Raw genomic sequence first — 21,484 nt, forward strand, 5'->3', positions numbered from 1 at the left:
GGGCTGGACCCACTGTGCTACAGCTGCACGGTCCCCAGCCCAGGGCCAGCCCCACGGCACCCACATCACAGCCAGTCCCCCAGGACCAGCAGCAGGTACCCTGGGAAATGTGCAGCTACAACCCTCCAGACAGCAAATGCTGGGCCCATCCTCCTTTTCTTTGGGGAAATAATGGTACTTGACATTTAATGGCCGGTTAAAAGCTGCAATTACATTTAACCAAGATGGTTTTAGACCAACCGTCCCCTACAGCAGTAGGGTCCTTAGGGCCCTTTCCCATGGGAAGGGCACACAAACCCCAGCAGAGACCGGGGAATAGGGATGCTGGACAGGACACAGATATTCCTGGGAAAGGCAAGCACCAAACCCATCCTGCCCCAGCTTGCTGCTGTAGAGCCAGAAAAAGGACAGGACTCGTTATCCTCTTTTAGCAAAACAGAGCTTAGAGTCTTGTGCCAAGACAGGTATCAGCCAGATTCCTGTCTCCAGGAGATTTCGGAGTCCACAGGCCAAACTGAAGCAGGGCAGCTTTCACAGTGCACAGCCCATCCCGGCTCCAGGATTAAAGCCACTGTGTCTGCAAACAAAACGCTCGCACCCTCCAGGAGAGCCAGCCGGGGAGAAGAGTGAGCCTGCAGCCACTGCCTGCCTCGCCAGCCGCAACATGGTGCCCAGCAGTCAGCGCAAGGATCAGGCCCATATTTTGTAGCCTTTATATTAATTACCCAGAGTCTAAATAAGATTAAAGTTTTAATTCCATCTTCATCTCCTAGAGGCTCCCGCTGTGCTCTTGGGTTTTTCTGGTGCCATGAAGCTTCTCAGGCAGCCACAGCAGAGGGCACTTCTCCAAGAGCCAGAGACAATAGCATCTCCCACATCAGAGTTGCCCCACAATGCCTGAACGACTCCGAGGATCCACCACCCTCTGCAAGGCACTCTGCACCTCCATAAACCCAACGCTGCTGCAAGCAGGGCCCTGTAAAGTCCCCCTGACCCATCACTTAAAGCCACAACCCAAGGCCAGCAGGGCCACGCAATGATTAAAGAGCAGAGATCCAGCACTGGGCAGTGTCCTGCAGCCACACTGCAAGTCCAAGCCGAAGCGGGATGGTGAGCAGGAGTTCAGGGTGGAGGGCGTCTGCCAGAGCGATGCTTTGCACCGTCCACGCTGCCCAAGCCACCCTGTAGCAGCCGGCTGATAGGCAATTCAGGCTCTTAGCCTGGACCACCTAGGCTGGAGTTTTACAGCTGGAGATGGGCCAGAGAGCAGCAAATGCCAGCTGAGCAAGAGAGGCAATCTCTGCCTGCACTGGTTGGGTGGAAGATGTGGCACGGGATGGCAGCAGCAGCGCTCTCTGCCCTGGTTCCCTGGTGCCCAGGAGGCCACAGAAAACTGCAGAGCCACAGCTGGGGCTCAGTCCATGTGCACCAACACCCCATGAAGGCAGAGCCCTTGATCTCACAGAGCAGGAGCAAGTCCTGGCTCCAGCCACCAAAGCACCTGAAGCTCAGCACTGGTCTGTGCAATGTGCCCCAAACCCCAATCCTGCTGCGCCCCATACTAGTTGAGCAAACCAGCTGCAGGTATCACCTCCTACATCTCCAGCTGCAGCACAGCTACAGCCTTGGAAAAGCCAACCTGCATCCAGGAAGGATTGCAAGGGAGAGGGATGGGGAGGAGAGGAAGGATAGAGTGCAATCCCCTACCTGCGATGCTGCCCATACTCACTGTCTTGAGCTACAGCCACCCTCTGGACAGGGTTATGATTATTTTCCATGTTATAAACAAGGAAAGCAGGTCACAAACATTCTATGAGAGCTCGGGAATACACAGAGTGTCATCCACCCCAGTTTGCATGGCTAAGGGCAGATTGTGGAGAAGGTTGCTGCACAAGCAAGGAGGACTTAGCCAGCTGCTGTCCCAAGCACCCTTCCACAGGGAGAAAATCCTCCGTGGTGCTGGGCCTGCTCCCATTCCCTTGGGTGGAGGACATGGGGCGGCTGAACCAGTGGAGTTCAGCCAGGCCAGGAAGCAAGCAAAGCCCTAGCCCTCTGAGCACACACCCATAGCCCCCTCCCAAAGTTGACAAACCCAGTGACCACCTTCTGCAACTGCCCCTGTGGTTTGGAATTTGGGCTGCACCGGCAGGAACAAGGGCTGCAGAGGTTTGCTCTCCAGTGGGTTCCCCACAACCTGCAGACACGAGGCTGCCTGTAGTCACCACCAAGGTACGTGCATCAGCACGTCCCCCAAAGAAGGCACCCAGCGTGGGGAACCTGCAGAGTCAGCGGGGAAAACCCCTCTTCTCTCCCCTACCTTCTGCTTTCTACAGAAGATGCCATTTCAGAAGCAGCTCTACAGCTCCCATTGCCCCAGCACTGCAGTCCCTCCTGACTGTAGCCCCTTCTCTCACTGAGACAATTCAACACTCAGCCCCATGCTCGCCCCCAGGTCTTACCTGCTGTCCAAGGGCTGCTCCTCTGTAGCAACACCGGCTGCCCGGAACACTGCTGCAGATGGCTGAGTCCTTCAGTGGCCAGGTCCTTTAAGCAACAAGCCCAGGAGCAACCCTGAGCCCCTGCACCCCCCCCTTACCCCATCCATCCCACAAGGACCCCCCCACCCTGTAAGGTGGCACCCCTTAGAGCAAGTAGAGGGCTCACTAGCCCTGCAAATTGAAGACTGCTGTGTGCAATAAGGTGGGATGGGAGCCCTTAATCAGCAACAACCTGTGCACGGCCCGCTCCCACTTTGAGGGAAAACCAGCTGTGATTGGGGCACTTTCCCAGCAGGGACTGATGCACAGTCTTAGTAGGGGGAAATATCTGACTCTCGAAGCGTGGGGTGAAGGTGGGTGCTTGCAAGGCAGGACAAGGGGGTGTCTCTGCCGGGTGCTACTCGCTGTTGGGGCACCAGCAGCGCTGGGGGGGCCGCCAGCCCTTCCTGAGCTTTAACACTGCAGGGCTGTCGAGCAGAGGGGGAGCAGCCGGTGAGGGGACCCGGGATAGGCAGTGCCCCCCCGGGGTGTCACAGACAGAGGGGTGCGGGGGGCTCGGCGGCCCCAGAGAGAGGGGCAGGGGCGGTGCCACGTCCCCGCGGGTGGGGGGGGGGGGGGGGGCATCCCCGCCCTCACGGCTGCTCGGGGCTCACCTGTGTGAGGGGAGGCGGCGCCGCAACACCCCCGCCCCCGGGTCCCCGCCGCCCTCCCGGGCTGCGCCGCGCCTGTCCGCACATTTGAAACGGCGCGAGGGGCCCGCCTCGCCATCTATTGGCCGCCACGTCCGCCCATCAGGCCGCCCGCCGCCGCCCCGTTGGCCGTGAGCGCCGGAGGGCGGGGCGGAGGCGCGGCCGGCGCGGCGCTATAAAAGGCGGGGGCTGGGCGGGCGCGCGCTCAGTGCCGCTGCGCGACAGGTACCGGGCGGCGGTGGGCGGGGCTGGGGAGCGCGAGATCGAGGGGAGGGAGAAGGGGGCGGGGCGGGCAGGCGCGCGCGCGCGGAGGGAGGGCGGGCGGGCGGGGGCGGGCGCGCGGGGAGGGCGGGGGCGCGCGCGGCGCTGGTGGCGCTCGCCTGCACGCGCCGTGCCTGCACGGAGCGCGGCGGCAGCAGCGGCGGCAGCAGCAGCAGCGGGAGCCACCGGCGCGCACGGCGATGCCCGCTCTGCTCCCGCCGCTGGCCGCCCCCTGAAGACACCCCTCTCTATTTCCCCCCCCCTCCTCTCCAGCGTCCTCAGGTTCTATCCCCCCCTTCCCCTTTCCCCCCCCCCTTCTATTTCCCTCCCCCCCTCTTTCCCCCCCCCCCCCCCCCCTCCAACGCCTCTTTATCCTCCTTTTTTGCGACCCTCCGCACCCTCCCGGCTGCCGTGTGGATGCGGCCCGGGGTGCCTGGCTGCGCGGGTGGCGAGAGCAGATGCTGAGGGGCCGGAGGAGGATGGAGTGCACCCTCGATGCGCAGAGTTTGATCAGTATTTCCCTGCGGAAGATCCACAGCTCCCGCACGCAGCGAGGCGGCATCAAGCTCCACAAGAACCTGCTCGTCTCCTATGTGCTCCGCAACGCCCGGCAGCTCTACCTGAGCGAGCGCTACGCCGAGCTCTACCGCCGCCAGCAGCACTACCCCGACGGCGCCCCGCTCCTCGCCATGCCCGCCTGCCCGCCGCCCGCCGCCCCGCCGGAGCTGGCGGTTCTCCCCTTACCCACCGACACGCAGGACCGCGAAACACGGAGCTGCGCGGCGGTGCGGGGCGGTGCGGAGCTGCTGGAGGTGCCGGTGTGCGCGGCGGCGCCCCCGGAGCTGCAGCGAGCGCCCTGCAGAGACTCGTCCCCGGGTTTTTACCGGGTGACCGGCACCGCCGGTCCCGGTGGCGGCGGCGGCAGCGCGGCCCCGGGGCTGCTCTACGCCGCCGGCTGTGACTTCGGGAGCGGCGGGGCCCCGCACTGTAGCAGCCGCACCACGGTGCTGGATTTGGACACTCACGTCGTGACCACGGTGGAGAACGGGTACTTGCACCAGGACTGCTGCTCGCAGTGCCCCTGCTGCTGCCAACCGGCACCGGGGCTCGCCTCCCCGCCGCCCACGCCGGGCACCAAGCGCAAGTATTACCCGGGGCAGGAGGAGGAAGAGGAGGGGGTGGAGGAAGGGGAACCGGGGGGAGGCGGGGTGGCGGGCGGCCCCCCCTTCGCCCCGTGCACCAAACGCGCCCGTTTCGAGGAGTACAGCGCCGAGCACCCCCAGGACTCTTCCAACATCTCCAACTTGATCTCCATCTTCGGCTCCGGTTTCACGGGGCTGGTGAGCCGGCAGCAGGCGGACTCGGAGCAGCCCCTCAACGGGCAGCTGTGCAGCAAGCAGGCGCTGGCGAGCCTGGGAGCCTGGACTCGGGCCATCGTCGCGTTTTAGAGAGGAGCGGGGAGCGAAAGGGGAGCGGGGGGTCGGGGTGGGGAGGAGGTTTTGGGGGGCGGGGGGGGCGTTGGGTTGGTGTTTGCAAAACGGGGGTGCGATCCGAGGGACAGCGGCTCCGGAGGGGGGGACCCTGAAACAAAGGCGGGGAGGGGGGTGGGGTGGGGGGGCGTTGGGGAGTAAGGGGAAAGGGGGGTGGGGGGGGGTGCCGAGGGGTGCGCAGGGGAGGTGGGAGGGCAGAGCCACGCTAGTGTTTTATAAATTGTACAATAAAGAAAAAAAAATCTTAAGATCTTGGGACTTTATTTTTGCAGAGATTGGGGGGGTGAGGGTGGTGGTGTGTGGAATTAAAAAAAAAAATAAGCAAACAAACGAAAACAAAACAAAACAACCACCCCCGAAGCACCTCTTTTTTCAATAATCCTCTTTGTGTCCGCCCGGGGTCTCTGGGCGGCGGGTTTCCCGGGGCCGGTGCTGGCGGCGGGGAAGCGCCACGTGAGACCCGGGATCCCGCGGGGGCGGCCCCGGGACCCCGCACCGGCCCCGGGACCCCACGGGGACCCTCCGGCCCCGGCGCGGCTGCTTTTGGGGTGCGGGGAGGGGGGGGGGAAACAGCCGCTGCCGGGTCGCTTTTGTGCGTTTTTAGATTTAAAAGAGAACAAAACAACCAAACACGCAGGCCCCCCCCCCCCCAAAAAAAAAAAAAGGTAGAAATAAAAACATTTCAACTTTCCTCGATGTGATTTCTCCTTCCCACCGCTTGTGCCAGGGCAACGCCGGAGGGGGACAAGAGCTGAATTTGGGGGTGGAAGGGGGGTGTAGTAGGGGCCGGGGGTCCCATCGGGGGGGGAAAAACCGCCCTCGGAGCCTCCGCCTCTGGGGGGGGTGATGCCGCAGGTAACCGTGTAACACAACTCGCACCTCCGGTGTGCTGGGTCGGGTCTCTTACTCTTTTTTTTTTTTTTTTTTTTTATTCCCCCCCCTTTTTTTTTTTTTTTTAAGTTCAGCTGTTCTGCTTTCAGCCTTCCAAATCATCAAACCAGCATTGTTTGGGCTTGGGACGAGATCTTGATTATTTTTTTTTGGTTAAAATATATACTTTAAAAAAAACAAAAAAAAAAAAAACAAAAAACAAGAAAAACCTTTTGTTGTAAAAAGGTGGGTTTCTGGTCGTCCCCCCCCTTGTTTTTTTTGCAGCCTGCCCACTCCCAACTTCACGATATCAGCACTATGTGTAACTGAAGATGCTTTGCCAAACGGTCTGTTGGGGTCTTTTTTTTTTTTTGTTTCCTCCTTTTTCTTTGTTTGTAAGCCTGTATTTCTGTGCATATGGAATTGTATATCAACGGGTAAAACTGTTCAGATTTGTTTAAATTTATAACCTTAATAAAAAGTCCATTATAAAGTTGTTGAGCACTCGCTTTCCTTCACCCCGCAGCCCACGGAAGCCCCTCTCCCCAGCCGCCGCTTCCCCTCGGCACCGCGGAGCCTTTGCGGAGTCTCTGACCCCCCCCTCATCCCCCCCATCCCAACACCACCCGGCATCACCCCCGCACCCCCCCGGGCTGCCAGGAGGCGACCAAACACCCACCCCCCCACTCTGTGAGGCTGGAGGTGCCACGCAAAGCGAGTCCCGAGTGGGGAAGGGGCCGGGGCTTGTCTCCCCTCCCCGCTTCCCTCGGCGGGGGGAGCCGGGCAGGACCCCCCCGGCCCTGCCCCAACCTGCGCGGGGCTGCGCGGCCCGGCCGCCCCCGGCACCTGGGCAGCGCCGCCGCCTCCGCGCTCCTCCGCGTCCCCGCGATGCGCTCGGGAAGTTTTTTTTAAGTTGGAGTTTGTTATCACCGCGCGGGGCCGCTTGGTGGTGCGTGAGGGTTTTTCTCTTTTTTTTTTTTTTTTTTTTCTCCTCTTTTTGTGTATTTTTTTTTTCCCCTCTCCTCCTGTACGCCAAAGGAGTGAAGCCGGGGCCGCTCCTCGCCCACCCCACCGCTGACCTCAGGAGGGGAGAAATTTTTTTTTTTTTTTTTTTTTTTAAATCCAGTGCAAAACGCGCTGTTTCCAGCATTCAGCGCCAATCCAGCAACTGGAGCCACTTCTCTGCCCCCCGCGCCCCTAGAACCGCGCCCCCCCCCCCCCCAGCATCCCCGACACCCCCCACCCCAGCCCAACCCACGGACAAAACCTTCTCCCCCGCCCCGCGCATTCACCGTGGCAGCGCAACCTTCGCACCCAGGGAGAGAGGAGGAGCTAAAAAAATTAAAAAAAAAAAAATAAAAAGGATTGGGGGGCCGGGGGGGGGGGGGCGCAGACGAGCCGAAGCGCGGAGCGATCCCCCCCCGCTCCGCGCCCCGCGCAGCGCTCCGCGCACACAGCGCCCCCTGGCGCCCGCCGCCGGACCCGCAGCGCCCCGCCGGGGCTGGAAGTTGGGGTGGGGGGACCCCAACTTCCCCCCACAACCCCCCTCGGTGCTGTTGCCTCCTCGGGCAGCCCCGTCCTGCTCAGGAAACGGGACCCGGCTGCGGGGTGGGGGGGGGGCTGAGCCTCGCTCCCTTCTCCTGCTGCTCCTCCTCCTCCAAATCGCCCCCAGGAAATCAATTAAAATTAAAAATCTAAAACCTCGAAAACCCCTGCCCAGGCGCAGCAGCGGTGGTGGGAGCGCTGCCGGGCACACGAGTGCTCTGCGAAACCCGGGAGTTGGATGTTTTGATCAGGGGAAAGAGTCACCCCTGGGGGCTGGAAGAAGCTCCCCCCCCCCCAACCCCACACCCCCAGGGCAGCCCCGGCCCCATCCTGCCCCCCCTGCCCCGGGCAGCAAGGAGGCGGCTGGAGAGGGGCCCCAGCAGCGGGATTAGGAGCAGCAGCTCCTGCCTGCCCAGCCCCGGCTGCTGCACGGTTATTTGGGGGGGGGGAGACATGTTTTAAACCCCAGGTACTTCTGCAGATGCTCAGAGGTCAGCACAGACGGGTGCTGAATCCCCCCACCCTGAAGAGCCCCTGCCCCGCAGCCCCTGCTCCAGGCAGCCCAACCAGACTGGGGCAGAGCTTGCTTTAACCCACTGGCCACACGCACGCACACACTCAGGACCCCCCCAAACCACTCCCCGTCTCCCAGACCTTGGGGGTTTCCAGTGGTAAAGAAACCATCACCAGGAGGACGCCCCGTTCCTGCAGGACTCGACCACCCCCAGCGCACCCATCCCTCCGCATCTCCCCTCTCCCGGGGGGAGCCAGCCCTCGCCCCCCGCTCCCCGTGGAAGTTTCTGGGGCTTCAGTCAAGGTTTCAAAGGCTGGAATTGGCAAAGCTGCCTCCGCATCACCGGTGACCACGCAGGGTGGGGGAGATGGGGTGCATATGCCACAGGGACACTCATAAAAATCCCTGACACTGAGGGACGAGGAGATCCCACAGCTCCACAGAGCCACTAAGACTCAGACGCTCTCGGCAGCGCAGTTATTTATTTATTTTAAACCCTGGTACATGACATTTCTCTTCTTACGAAGGCGGCAGCAGCAGAAAGCCCATCACACAGCCTCCCTCCTGAAAGCAGAGCCTGGAAACCAGAGTCTCATCTGCATATTCATAAGTACCTGATAAATTAATCATGATGGCAGAAGCATTCAGGCTAGAAGGGAGGTGACAGGGGAAGGTTGCACCCCCCCAACACAAGCCCATCCTCACTCTCACACATGCTCCTCATCTTCCAGGCACAAAATATTTTGATCCCTTCGCAACTCGGATGAACCCCCTGGGTGCTCGCAGGGCAGGGAGCTGTGCCCCACCGTGCCCCCCCACTAGGCACCCACCGCCTCAGCCCCACTGCCCTCCGGTCCCCGTCTCTGGTGAGAGATGCTGAACAGATGGGCTGGAGCAGGGCGAAGGACCTAAAGTCTGGGGGGAGCTCAGCTGCCACCTCCAGACCCCCCCCCAGCCCAGCCGTGAGCTCTGCTCCCATGTCACAGCCTGTCCCCATCCCAAATCTGTCCCCCCAGCACAGCTCAACGTGCCACAGCGCTGCCCGACCTCGGAGCAGGCACTGCAGATGCCAAAGCATTTGACCCTAAGAATCATTCTGTGTCCTCTCTCCCCTTAGTTCCCTGGCTCGGGGGGGGTGGGGGGGGGTGGGGTGGGGGGGGTGGGAACGGCCATTACCAGGATTTTGTGCCCGGCAGCCCCAGAACAGGAGCAAGGCACAGAGGGGCCCTGCAGAGGGGATAGGGGGAGTTTGCCTGGCACAGGAGGTGGGAGATGGGGGCGAGCGAGGGGGGAACCCGCACGGCGCAGTGGCAGAGGGAACCGCCTCTGTGCACACACTGCTCGCTTTGCCAGCTGCGAGGCAGCTGTGGCCTTCCCTTCACCGTGCAAAACGCTCTCCGCAGGCAGATTCTGGTCTTGGGGTGTCCTTAGTGTCACTTTGCTCAATCCTCCCCCCGCCCCTTGTCTCAGGGAAAGGGTCACCATGCTCCGGGGAGAAATGCTGCCTCCAGTAACAGAGGCAGAAATTCAACCCGACGCTGGTGCAGCGCCTGAGCCCACCTCTCTTTTCCCAGGAGCTGCCCTCAGCAGAGCGGGCAGGGGGGCAGAAAGCAGCCAGCAGCTGGCTGCAGAGCCCAGGAGGGTCCGGCACGGCTCTCACCTTTATTTCCCCTCCTGGAAACAATCGCAGAGGTGCTGCGGGGCTGGGCTGTGCTCCCCAACAGCAGAGGATCGGCGCAATCCCCAGGGCCCACCGGTCACGGGGCTCTGCCCAGCACCAGCAGCACCCCACGGGCATCTGGAGGACTCAGATCCAAAATTAAGAAGTCGTGCAGCAAATCCAGTGCCAAAGCCAACAGCTCAGCCAGGTCCTCGCGCCGCTGGAGCAGCTCAGCCTGGGAGAGGATGTCGTTGCACACCAGGAGGGACAAGGATGGACACGGTGGTGGAGATCTGACCCCTTTCACCTCCCGAACCTCCAGCCCACCTCATCTCCCAGCAGCCAGCTCCCCCAGGAGGGGTTAGGCACCCACCCGAGGAAAACCCACCCTTGCACCACGAGCCAGGCACTGGTTCCCAGGAGCTGACCCACAGATGGAGCTGCTCCACATCCTCCTAAACCACGAGGGCCAAGAACGAGACTGCACCCAGTCCCAGCAGAACATCCCCAGAAAAGCAACTTTATGCTCTGCTGATCCCAGCGCAGGATCTGGCCGTCCTGCAATCTGTCAGCTGTGAGTCAGATCCCTCCCGTCTCATCTCCCCGGCTCAAATACAAACGAGCAGAAGTATATTCTGGGATCTGCACGTGTTAGCAGATGTTTTGAGGAGTCCCCTGCAGAGAGAGCAGCAGGAGAGCTATGGGGGACACAGCAACGTGGTCGAGAGGCCGCTCCCGTTAGCGGTGTGTTTAATATGTTGGGTTTGGTCTGGGCCTGGGTAATTAGCATCTGAGCAGTAATTATTCACACTTGGCCTTTCTATATCCTGCTTATAGATTTGATGATTAATGTTGCTCATTGAGTTAAGCCTACCCTGGCTTTACCAGTGTGCGTTGGGAAAGTTAAGAGGAGGCTGTTGTATGACAGAAGATGCTGTCCCTTGTATCTAACAGCAAGAACAATACCATAGAAAAATTAGAGTAAAAAGCCCTTTGCACAGAGGCAGCAGACGCTAAGCACAAAGCAGCCGTCTCAGCAACACACCACCGCCATCGACGCAAGACTATCTCGGTTGTATAGCAGGAGAAGCAAAAATCTCCCCCAGCATTCAGAAGGTGCCGTTGCTGGGTGCTTTGGGGGTTTGCTGGCACCACGGAGACACAAGCTGGGCAGATCCCTGCAGCAAAGCAGGGCCAAGCAGACCCCCCCCAGCCACCTTCCCTCCACATAAACCCAACGAGGCGTTTCCAGAGAAGGACATGCAACCCCCACAAGATGGGGCATGGGGAAAGCCAGCTGCTAACGTCTCCACACTGGGACTAATAGAGCTCAGCCAAGCAAAATCCATAAACCAGCAGTGGGCTTACCTGCTCTCCTGGGCACCGGCTCCCCCAGCATCACTGCTGGCCCCGGGGCGAGGCGGCTGTGCTGCCCGTGAGGGTCCTGGTCCCCCCGCAGAGGGACCTGGGGCACGTTTGCAGCACCGCTGGCCCAGACACTCAGAGGCCGAGTGCTTTTCCAGCTGCTCCTCAGGGCAAAAGGCATTCCTAGCTGAGCTGCTCTCCGGGCTTTCTATGCCAGGCAGGCGAGGAGACCACGAGCTTTATCCAGGATCTTGCCCAACACCAAACAGCACATGGGGGTTGGTATAAAGAGAAGGAGCCAGCCAAGCCCGGGGCAGGCAGGGCTGCCCTGGCTCCTCTTCCTCAGGGAAGGCACCAACCAACTCCAGGTCCTACAGAGGAAGAAGAAAATCAAGGAAGAGGAGAAACCTCCTCCCAAACCCTGCTCTTAGCCTCACTTCTGGCCCCAGGATGGGGCCAGCTGAGCAGAGGCACCTGCCCCACACCTGCAGGAACAAGGCAGAGCATTAACCCCATATGTGCTGCTGCCCAGAGGAGGGGAAAGGGTTTTCCCTGGAGTGATGAAAGTCTCACAAGCCACCCAGGATGCTGCTGTGGACAATCCCTGCTCCTTGCTACCCTCCTCTGGCTGCTTTTATGGGACCGAAGCTGTCCCTGTCCCTTCTTGCCTGGCTGGCATGTATCCCTCAGGCTGGACCCGTGGCAGGAGGGGAGCATTTTCCCTCTGCTCCTGTCATGCCAAGCTCATGGGAACTCCTATGTATCAGAGTGCAGCATCTGCACCATGCCCCTGCTCCCGCCTGTCTGATGTGGGAAACGGGGACGGTGGCTGCAGTATGAAGCCAGAGGCACTTCTGAAGTCAGTCCCCACCAAATCTGATTTTCATTCTCCCCAAGCGGGGTAAAGCAAAAAGTCACATCTTTTAAGGTCGGGGCCGGACTCCTGTGGCAGCTCCACGGCCCCATTCAGGCTCAGCCCCGCGCGGGCAGGATCAGCCCCAGGCTTCAGGGCAGCCACGCCTGCTGCGGGTCCCTGAGTATTTCCATACTTTCATTTGGGGCAGCTTGTTTTTTCAAAAAAACCTATCACCAGAGCAGTGCTTTCCCTCCCTTTTCTTCACCAAAATGAGGCTTTTGCACTGAAACGTGTGAAGCTGCTTTTTTTTTTTTCCCTTTTCCCCAGGTTTTACAACATGAAAGTGGATGTTGATGTGAACGGAATTTTGAAATTGGAGATGGGGAAGTTCTGCTCTGAGAGGTGACTATTTGCTCACAAAAACACCTCTTTTCAAGCTCCCCGATGAAATTCTGCACAATTACTGTTTTCTCCTCCTCGCCCAGCAAGCCCAGTGTCCTGCGCTGCTCCAGCTTTTGTTTCTCCTCTGCTCCCTACTGAGGATGAACAAAACGCCACCACGACGTGCCGTGCCCGTGCCCACTTCTCCTCCTCGGCGTGGCTGCCGCACACAGCTGGGTGCTGCCCGCACCCCACGCAGTGCTGCCAGCGTTAGCACACACGGCTCAGCAGCACTTGGGGCTGCACACCCCAAACAGGAACGTGCTCCTCCTCCAAAACCATTTGCAAACGGGGTGCCAGGGTGCTCAGGATTCAGGGATATTCCTACGAACTCCCTCCTAGCAGAGAGCCAGGGCTTGTCGGATGCACAGCTCTGGGAACAGTGTTTTGGAAACCCACTGTTTCATTTGCTTTGGAGCTGGAGAGCAAACACCAGCCCCAAATCCATGTGTGAAGTGCCAGGCTTCACCCCCAGCAGCTCCATGCTGGTGTAAAGGAAGGGAAAGCTTTGCAGAGAGCTTCCAGCAGGACTCAGGTTGGGATACGGGATGACCCTGTGTGGGATGACGCCGTGCAGGGGCAAAGCAGCACCCTGGGTGTGATCCTACAGATCCCACAAAAGCCTGGAGGACTCTCAGGCCAGAAGACAACTCCATGTCCAGGCTCCACGGCTGATCTCTTCCAACACCCATCTCCCCCCAACAAAGGGTGCTTGTGGTCCCCGCAGCACCACGAACATTCTGGCTCTTCCACTCCCACCGGAGGCAGAAGGCAAGAACATGGTTAAAAAGCCCCAAATGCTGGGACACGAACATCCCAGGCTCTGCAGAGCTGTGTGCTGGGCTCGGTCCTCCGGCTCGGTGACAGGGAGAGATAAGGAGGAGGATTGAGCCTCCAGTTTGTCCCGCCGGAGCTACCGCTGGATTAACTCAGCCTAACATTGTTTAAGGAGCATTTACATGCAGAGCTTCTTCGGCTTGGCCCTCCAGTGCCTGCTGGGTTAGGCAATGCCTCTGGCTTATACCTTGGCTCAGGATCTGTTGACTCTGGAAAATCCCCAGGTTTTGGAGCACATCCATTAAAACAAGCAGCACTGTGGTCACCCAGGCTCTTCTTCTGCCCACGGGCCACGGAGACCACATGCTCTGGTCCGGCGTGAGAAACGGCGGAGCCGACCGCCAGCCGGGGCGGATCAGCGGTTCCTGGCGTGGTGCTTCTAACAGGGCACAATCTCCACAGCCTCAGCGCTACTGTGTTCGTCTCACAGTCCTCCAACACCAACTGGAGCATCTCAGAGATGCATGGTGAGGACAGGCAGGGTGAGGGGCACAACCAAAGGCTGGCAGTTCTGGCAAGAGCAGCACAAGGAAACACTGCACAATGGAGGAAACTTGGTCCCTCAGACCCCAACTTCAAATTTATTTATTTTTTTTTAATCTTAGATTGCAGTAAACAGGACCCCACCACCAGGCTGATCTGAGCAGAAATGTGAGGAGCTGCTAGAAGTGGTGAGATGCTCCAGCCAGGCAGTGCAATGCATGGAGAAGCCAGCCTGTGCCCCAGGACCCTGGATTTCACGTTTCTGATGTATTTATGTCACCTCATGCCTGGATCGACTGGGTTTTTAAAGCAGGACTGTGCTTTTATTCTTGGTCTCCAGGTGGGAAACCAAGGCAGTGTCCTTAGTTAAGGTTACAGCAGGGGTCTGTGGTAGAGTAGGCAACAGAACCCACATCTGAATCCATCCAAACCAGTGGGCAGCTCTCTCATGTATATGCAATTTATGATTGACTCTCTCCCCAGGGGCTCATCTCCTATCTTCCCCCTTTAATTATAAAAATTAGTAGGTTTGAGGTATATTTGAGGGGTTTTCTTTTCCCGCGTTGACAAAGCACAATACTTGATGACTCTAACCCCAAATTCTCTGTGACACAGATACCCTGGCAATTATAAAATACTTCCAAGCTCGCTCCATAAACCCCTTTGCTGTTGCTATTAGTATGCATTAACATTTTATTGGTGTTACAGGATGAAACATCCAGTCTTGCAGCTCCAGTGGGCTTGGGGATTTCCACCATCCTGCAATATGTATCCGTGCAGAGGAAATTAAAATGTGGATGGATCAGCAAGATACAGTCAAATCCTCTACAGTAATTTGGAGAAGACTAAACTCTGGTGCTAGTGGAGCATATTCCAAGCTAACTAATAGAGAGCTGATGATCTCTGTAACAGCCTTTTTGTAAGTTTTATTCTTGCCTACAAGGGAATTTTTTCAAAGGGGCTATGTAATACCTAAACTAATATTTTTAAAGGTATACGCTCTGAACATGGAAAAGCAAGACCCTTTTCAGAGCAGTTCCTTTCAGTGATCAGCTAGTACCCAATAAAAGAATATGTTTCAGTATCTTACAATCTAGCTGGAATATCTTTCTAATCACCCCACCAGTCAATTTTATATAGTTTGTAGCCGTTATAGGACATATCAACTCTTAGGAACATTGGCATGCTTTGCTCTTAGCAGTAGTACAACGTGTATTTCCTTGAGCAGCGTTACCGCTTGAAACCTGAAGCGGTGTGTCTACACGCAGGCTGTAGCAGCGCGGCGCTGCTGGACCTCATTGACCCTGCACACATGAAGTGCTCTACAGCTACCCAACTATTCACCAGGCTGGAGCCCAGCACTGTAGACCTCACTACGTCCAAAAAAACTGTTCCCACACATCAAACTGGGAGGAAATCTTGTCAGAATAGATACTTTGGGTACCTTGACTTGTGCAGTGCACTCTGCTTGGGCTTATCTCTCCCAGGTGTCTTAGAAACAGAAGAACCGATAAGGAACTGCTCCTCTGCTTTCTCTCCTTCCCCCATTTATAGGCTCAGCAAATCCTTGAGCACACCCTTAATCTGTTTTTACAAAAGGAAGCAAGTATGTGATCAGGAGGACTTAAACACGCACCTCAGTGCCCGCTGGAGCAGGGCCCCGCAGCGCCGCTCCCGCCAGACCCCACTCCCCTTTCCATGGGTTTACACGCACTGAGCATTAAGGAGCCCGAATTTTGATGAGGGATTTCAATGTTATTTATTATCTGTGTTACAGTTGCAACTGGGAACACGGGAGTGACTCGTTCCAATTTTAGCGACAACTGTATTTACGCCCTGCGTAGAGCCGGCCGATGTAGACATTCCCAAGCCCAGGCTTTTTATAGCAAGCAGAAGCACCCACTCCACCCCCTCAAAAGCCTTTTCTAACCTCCAAAGCCTGCTCACAGCCTTGTGCTCTTCAGAACGAGCGTATCTCCAAGCTGGAGATGCCCGTCATGGTTCAGTCCTCACTAAATCTGATGTGGAGGCAGCCCTTTCTCAATTTGGCTCATCCTAGTTTGAAGCTTGGCACAATTTTTACAAGATCAGTCCAGGGAAAGACGTGTCTGTCCCCAGGATGCTCAAGGAGTTTGTTCTGATGTCAGTGGGAAGAGTGCTCATCCACCGAAGGGGAAGCAACCTTAAAGGATGAAGATCTCTCCTCTTGGCTATTAGAGCATGAAATGACCTCCAAAAGTCCTGTTAAACTCTACATCTGAGCCAGGAGAGTCCTTGTTGAAGCAGCGAGATCCCCGTGAGCTTCTCAACTGCAGAAGGTTCCCGCTGGCACACGGGCGGCAGGAGAATTGAGGTTACACTAGCAGTTATCGTCAACCACCAATTTCACCTTCTCCCACCCATTTCTGCCTCCTTCCCTCTCTCAGGAAGTCAACGCAGTGGCAGGGACACGGTGCGGCCTCCAGGGCTCTTGTGTGGTTCAACACCAGTTCCTTGGGGTCTGAAGTACATCTTCATCCTGGAAGCTGCCAGCTCAGGTTTTGCTGCTCAACAAACGCTGGTCCTGCAGTGGGGACTTCTTTGTTTATTTAATAGCAGGAACCCAGCACTACGTAATGGAACTGAGCTGCACACCGGGGACAAGTTAATACAGCAACAATGGCATGAAACAGTTCTATTTTTTATTCTTTTACTACTATCACCGCACGAGGCTGCTTCTCTTAACTCTTACTTCATTTATTACTGGCTGCCATGAACAATCATTTGTAAAGGAGGGCTGCAAAGAAAGAGACGGGGGAAGGTTGATGGTGATTTGCAAAACGCGCCCTGTGTAAAGGCAGCAGCTGTTAAACAGAAACATGAACCAGCCTACGTATTGCAAACCCGAAGGATCCGGTTCTGAAAACTGAATTTAAAAAAACTGGCTTGGTCAGTGGGCTGAGCGGGAAGATGGCGAGAAACCCACACTACGTCTGCTTCCCCTTCACTGCACGTCATGTTCACCAAGGGACAAGTTCAAGATGAATTCAAGTGTCTTCAAAGAAAACATCTGTGATCCAAGATGACATTTCTGCTCACCATCCATCCCTCCACGCTGCTGCCACTTTTAGCAACATGCACTCACACAGTTGGCCTGCGTTGACGGAGAAGATATAACCCAGTGACAAGAAAACTTGCATTTGCAAAGCACATCTATGTTAGCTCCAACCACTTGTGAGAAGGTCCAGGTATAATTTCCTATATAAATCCAACAAAGCTGCTGAGCTAAACTGATGCTGAAAGTCCTGAGTCAGCCCCTACAGCAGGACAGGAAAAACATCTGAAGAAAAAGGTTCCAGTTCTCACCCTGCCTCAGAAACAAGGCTCAAACGTCTTTTGGTTATAAGAGTCTCTGATCTTCAAGAGGTATTTGCTGGCCTGGGAACAGGCTTCGCACATCACCTACCTGCCAAATCCAAGCTGGGGGAGAGGGGGTGGGCATAGCAAAAAAGTTAAATAAATAAATAAAACATACTAGATGACAGAAAGACACCTAAGGAGGATACAAAGACAGACTGGGTATACTTGCTTCATGCAGTTAAATAACAAGTCAATTTTGGTGCAAGCAAGAGATCAACCACCGACACGGCAAGCGCCTCCATAAAGCCTCTTCCCTGTGCTGAAGGCTCCAGCCATCGGCTTCGCTGGCTCCGCTCCGAAAAGCAGGAGCAAACCCCAGTCTGTGAGAGACCAGCAGAGTCACCGGTGCAAAACACAGAGACTTTAATTAAAACCACAATGTGGGAGGAGGCTGGGGAGTGCTGCTTCCGACACTGAGCGGCCCTGGGTGCTGCTACGTGCGTGGACCCAGCAGGAGAGGAGCAGAGCCCCGAGAACCAGTGATGGATGTCGGTGGGAGTCAGAGGAAGGCAAGCAGCTGACTGCCACGCGAGCGGGGCACATCCCAAGCAGGCTAAGACTCAAACAAGAATTAGCTGCTTGAAGTCCAAAAATCTCCAGCAGGACAGACGTGCAGACTCAGGCAAGCAAGAAACACAGAGCTCTACATGAGCCACCTCCCACCTCCTCGGCAGGTCCCAAGCCCAGGGACACCGTCCCCGGGGAGCAGTGGCTGCAGCTGCAGGGGAAGGAAGCACCTCCCCACCCTTTTTTGGTGCTGTATTTCACATTCCTGGTGTCTCTCCCATGCATGGATGTCAACATTTCCACCCATCCTTTTGCACGGGAGCCCCATTTCCATAAGATGACCAAGAGAGATGCATTCCTGGCCCTCGGGTAGCTTTGGGAAACCACGGGCTTTAGCTCAGCCATTGTCAGCCAGATGCTGCACAGCCATTTAAAGCACAGTGACACTTGCCAAAAGCCACCCAGCAACGTGAGTGGGCACAGGTGGAGACGCCTGAGGTCTCCGCTCCAGGCGCTGGCTGCCAAACTGGCTCCACTGGAGATGGACTCATCGAGTCCCAGCAAACACACCATCTCCAGCACCACTCCAGGAGTGGGTCCATATGGAAAGCCAAAACAAAACACACATCCCATTTAAGAGGAAAACAAGACTTAACCCCAGTCTTTCATTTTCATTTAAAATGCAAGTTTATAGAGTTGTTTCAGGCAGGTCAAAAGATCCTTGTGTCCCTGCAACCCTCACCCAGGGCTGAGCCAGGAGCAGACAGGACAGTAGCAGTGCTAGAAAGTTCTGCTTTAGCTCTGCGGACACCTGCATTTCACTGCCTCTTAATTTCGACTCTTTTCTTACTCTCCCTCCCCTGAGCGTCTGCGAGAACTTTTACGAGAGGGAGCAAATAGGTTTGGCAAAAAGAAAATCGAACAAAAAAAAAAAAAAATCACAAGCAGGCTTTCCCCCCACCTCCCAACAGTAAAGCAGTGCAGCAGCAAAAGCCGAGCAGCCTGGCTGGGGGCAACCCCACTGCCCCTTCCATGGTCTGCAGGAGTGCCAGAGAAAGGATCCCTGCCACCACTGACCCCCAGCAAACACGATTGGAGCCCTGTCCCCCCTCACACCCTGCCTGGGAACCCCAAGAGAAACATCCCTACTCCAGCTGCAAAGTTGTGAACCACCTCGGTCGAGGCCTGTGGACACGACAACTCATCTCAACCCCAGCACCAGCCGCTTCTGCCCTCCTAAGGAGGCTGCTGGTATGATCTGGGCCATGTCTCCATCCATTCACCTGCCTTTGAGACGCTGCTGCCAGTGGCACTGGAAGAGCAGTCCCTCTGCGTGAGGTCCAGCACAGCAACACCAGCAGGGAATGACAAAGGGAAGGATCTTTCTCCAGGTAAAACCCACTGTCCTGGGCTATTTATGCTTTTTGTTTCCAGCGCAAGTATATAAATGCACGTAAAGCTGCATGCTTGCCCCCTCATGCTGCCTTTGCTCCGGGGATGCCTCCCTAAAAGAGCTGGGGAACATGCTGCTTCGTGGGGAAATCCCTTTGCTATGGGGCTGTCACTACAGGTGATGACCAAGCAGTAGCAACCACGGTCACCTTGTGCCACTGAGGCCAGCCCAGCCCCGGGGCAGCCAAGCACAGAGGAGGAAACGGGGAATGCAGAGGGCAGGTTGGACCCAGTGATGAACGTGTGCGAACGTGTGAGGTTTTGTGCCCGTTAAGAGGGAGCCTGAGCAGGCGTCGCGCAAGCGCTGTCTTTGCATAGCGGTTCCCACAGAGCCAGGTCCCTCCAGGGATCTTGTTTCGGCTCCAGAGCCAGCTCAGACCCCACAGCCCAGAAGGTTCCCAGCGTCACCCAAGAGAAGAGGCGGTAGTAGGAAAGGAAGACCCAGGGAATTTTGCAGAAGAGATGGAAGGAAGGGGCTTTCCTTACCCAGAAAAAGGGAGAGATGGCACCCTGGGCTTCCAGCAACCCACAGACATTCCCTACAACTTCCTTTACCCATTTCAGACCTCCCTGTGCAAGCAGAGGTGGCTGCCTACAGCCACGTGCAGGTTCACACTTCAACCCTTGCAGTGGTTTCCCAAACCAAACAGCAACAGGAAACTTCAAATGAAATTCAAAAGGGAAACTCAAGTTACCACTGCCCAACACACACACACACGTGCCTTCCTCCCCTCCACACCCCCTTCCTCCCGGGAAGAGAAGCAGAGGGCCTCTGCCGCAAGGCAGCCCCTACTCAAACCCCATTCACATGCCCAGCGCTGTACACCGCAGTCGTGCTGCCCGTGGATGCAGCGGAGTGGAGAAGCACAGCCGCTGTCGCTGGCGAGACATCCCCGTGCTGGGGACGTGCAGGAGGAGCCGCTCCGGGTCCCGTCTCCTGTGCAAGGCCGGCGAGTGCTTTGGATCTGTGGTTGCCGATGAGGATGTGCAGGAATGAATGGGCTGTGTGTAACGGGCAAGGTGATGAGGAGGGGGTGAGGGGAGGAGGAAGAGCGCCGCGCTACGCCTCTGCTGCCTCAACTCCTCCCGCGGCCTCCTTAGGAAGTCACAGGCTGGATGGGGAGCAGGCTGCCGAACTTAAAGTGCTGGATCACAGGAAACTTCTCCAGGCACTGCAGGAGGGGAGACAAAGAGAGGTGAATTCAGGAGACATTTCCACCTTACGCACGCAGCCAGAGCTACATCCTGCCTCCAGGGTCAGGAGGCAGCGAGCTCGGGGCCGCTCAGCTCAGCTGCAGGCAGAAGGATCAGTCCCATACCTCCCCCCCAACATTCCCCTCAGGCTTCTCAGGGCAGTAACACTTCATAACCCCATCCCCTTCCCTTCAGCCAGAGCCAGAGCTTGCTGAAATTCAGGCCTGGAGCATGAGCAGAAAAGGCATGTTTATGTCAGCAGCTTTCTCTCTCACCACCTCTCCGTGCTCGAGCTGATCTCTTTGAAGAGCTTCACCCTTCAAACACTTTGAGAACTGCAGAAACCCCCCGGGGAAGAGACTCTCCCTCCTCAGGACAGTGCCCACACTCCGGTTTCGAGGCACCATCCTGCAAACACAAGGCGCTGCCCAAACTGCATTCCAGATTCTCAGGTCTTTGATAGACGAGCACCAGCGATTTTGCTGCCATAGTTTAAGACGTGATCCTACTCCCAACAACTCCTCACCCCTGAAATTCTCACTCCCCATTGCGGGGTAATGATAGAGGGAGCGTGGATTACAGATCAATCATAGATGTCCACTACAAGGCAGCTTAGCTCAGAGCTGCTTTCTCCAGCTAAGCTCGGGCCCTGCACAACGAGAGCCGGGCTGGGAGGGCAAAGCCTCTTCTGCTCACCACCCTGCCAGGGCAGGAAGGTCAGTGCCTGTGGTCAATAACCATGGCAAAGTTTGCCAGCACCCCCCTGGCAGAGCCACTCAGAGCTCTGGATTTTTTGTCATTGCAGATTCAGACTGCCCAAAACTCACAGAGCGCTCACCTCCAGACACGCAAACCTCAGCGGTACGTGTACACCAACCCAGCAGCTGCATCTGCACTGACATCACCCATGTCAGCCGTGACTAGTCGTGCTAAACAACGGCCAGAGACCACCTCACCGTGCTGCAACGGGGACTCATCTGCCAGGAAGCCTGGGGGCATGGCTACTGAGATGGTGGCCACCTCCTTGCTGCAAGCAGAGGGGCAAGTTCTTCCCTCCCTAGGCAGCATGATATGCCGAGGAGGAAAGAAACCCATGTGCCCTTTGTCCTGGGAGGAGAACCTTTCCCCTGTACCCAACCGAGGCATGGATCTGCTGATGGGAATCTTATTCTACAGGAGATGTGAAATACACAGGACCAAAGCACAGCAGCTACCAACTAACAAGAGTCCGTCTAGTCCCAGCAACTCCTCGGCACAAACAGCATCTGCTCAGAGCCGGGGTGGATGGGGTGCTGCGCTAAGCAGATGCCCAGCTCCCCCCGAGCTGCAGAACCAGCAGCAGGAGGGTGTCAAGGCCAAACTGGCTCCTGCCTGTAACCAGCAGCCTCCCAGGCAGATCCTGGGGACAAGATGCACAGCTTGT

At 57.0% G+C, this 21,484-nt stretch overlaps 2 protein-coding genes across 3 annotated transcripts in view; one reads left to right on the forward strand and one right to left on the reverse strand.

Annotated features, from left to right (window-relative positions):
• Positions 1–3,536: 3,536 nt before the first annotated feature.
• Positions 3,537–5,186, forward strand: IER5L (immediate early response 5 like). The gene has a single exon (XM_042787018.1). It carries the CDS (start codon positions 3,907–3,909, stop codon positions 4,894–4,896), a length of 990 nt encoding a protein of 329 aa, XP_042642952.1. The 5' UTR covers positions 3,537–3,906; the 3' UTR covers positions 4,897–5,186.
• Positions 5,187–15,243: 10,057 nt separating this feature from the next.
• PTPA (protein phosphatase 2 phosphatase activator) overlaps positions 15,244–21,484 on the reverse strand; it is a 28,814-nt gene continuing 22,573 nt past the window's right edge. For both annotated transcript variants that reach the window (XM_033011916.2, XM_042786455.1), the window contains one exon: positions 15,244–20,039. In XM_033011916.2, the coding sequence (XP_032867807.2) occupies positions 19,965–20,039 (75 nt within the window). In that variant the 3' untranslated portion in view covers positions 15,244–19,964. The remainder of the gene's footprint in view (positions 20,040–21,484) is intronic.

The sequence above is a fragment of the Tyto alba genome, unplaced genomic scaffold (genome assembly GCF_018691265.1).
Source record: "Tyto alba isolate M040663 unplaced genomic scaffold, T.alba_DEE_v4.0 Super-Scaffold_11, whole genome shotgun sequence".
Classification (NCBI taxonomy): domain Eukaryota; kingdom Metazoa; phylum Chordata; class Aves; order Strigiformes; family Tytonidae; genus Tyto; species Tyto alba.

Coding starts and splice junctions, on each gene's coding strand:
- IER5L (XM_042787018.1), top strand. CDS start 3,907: ATGCTGAGGGGCCGGAGGAGGATGGAGTGCACCCTCGATGCGCAGAGT.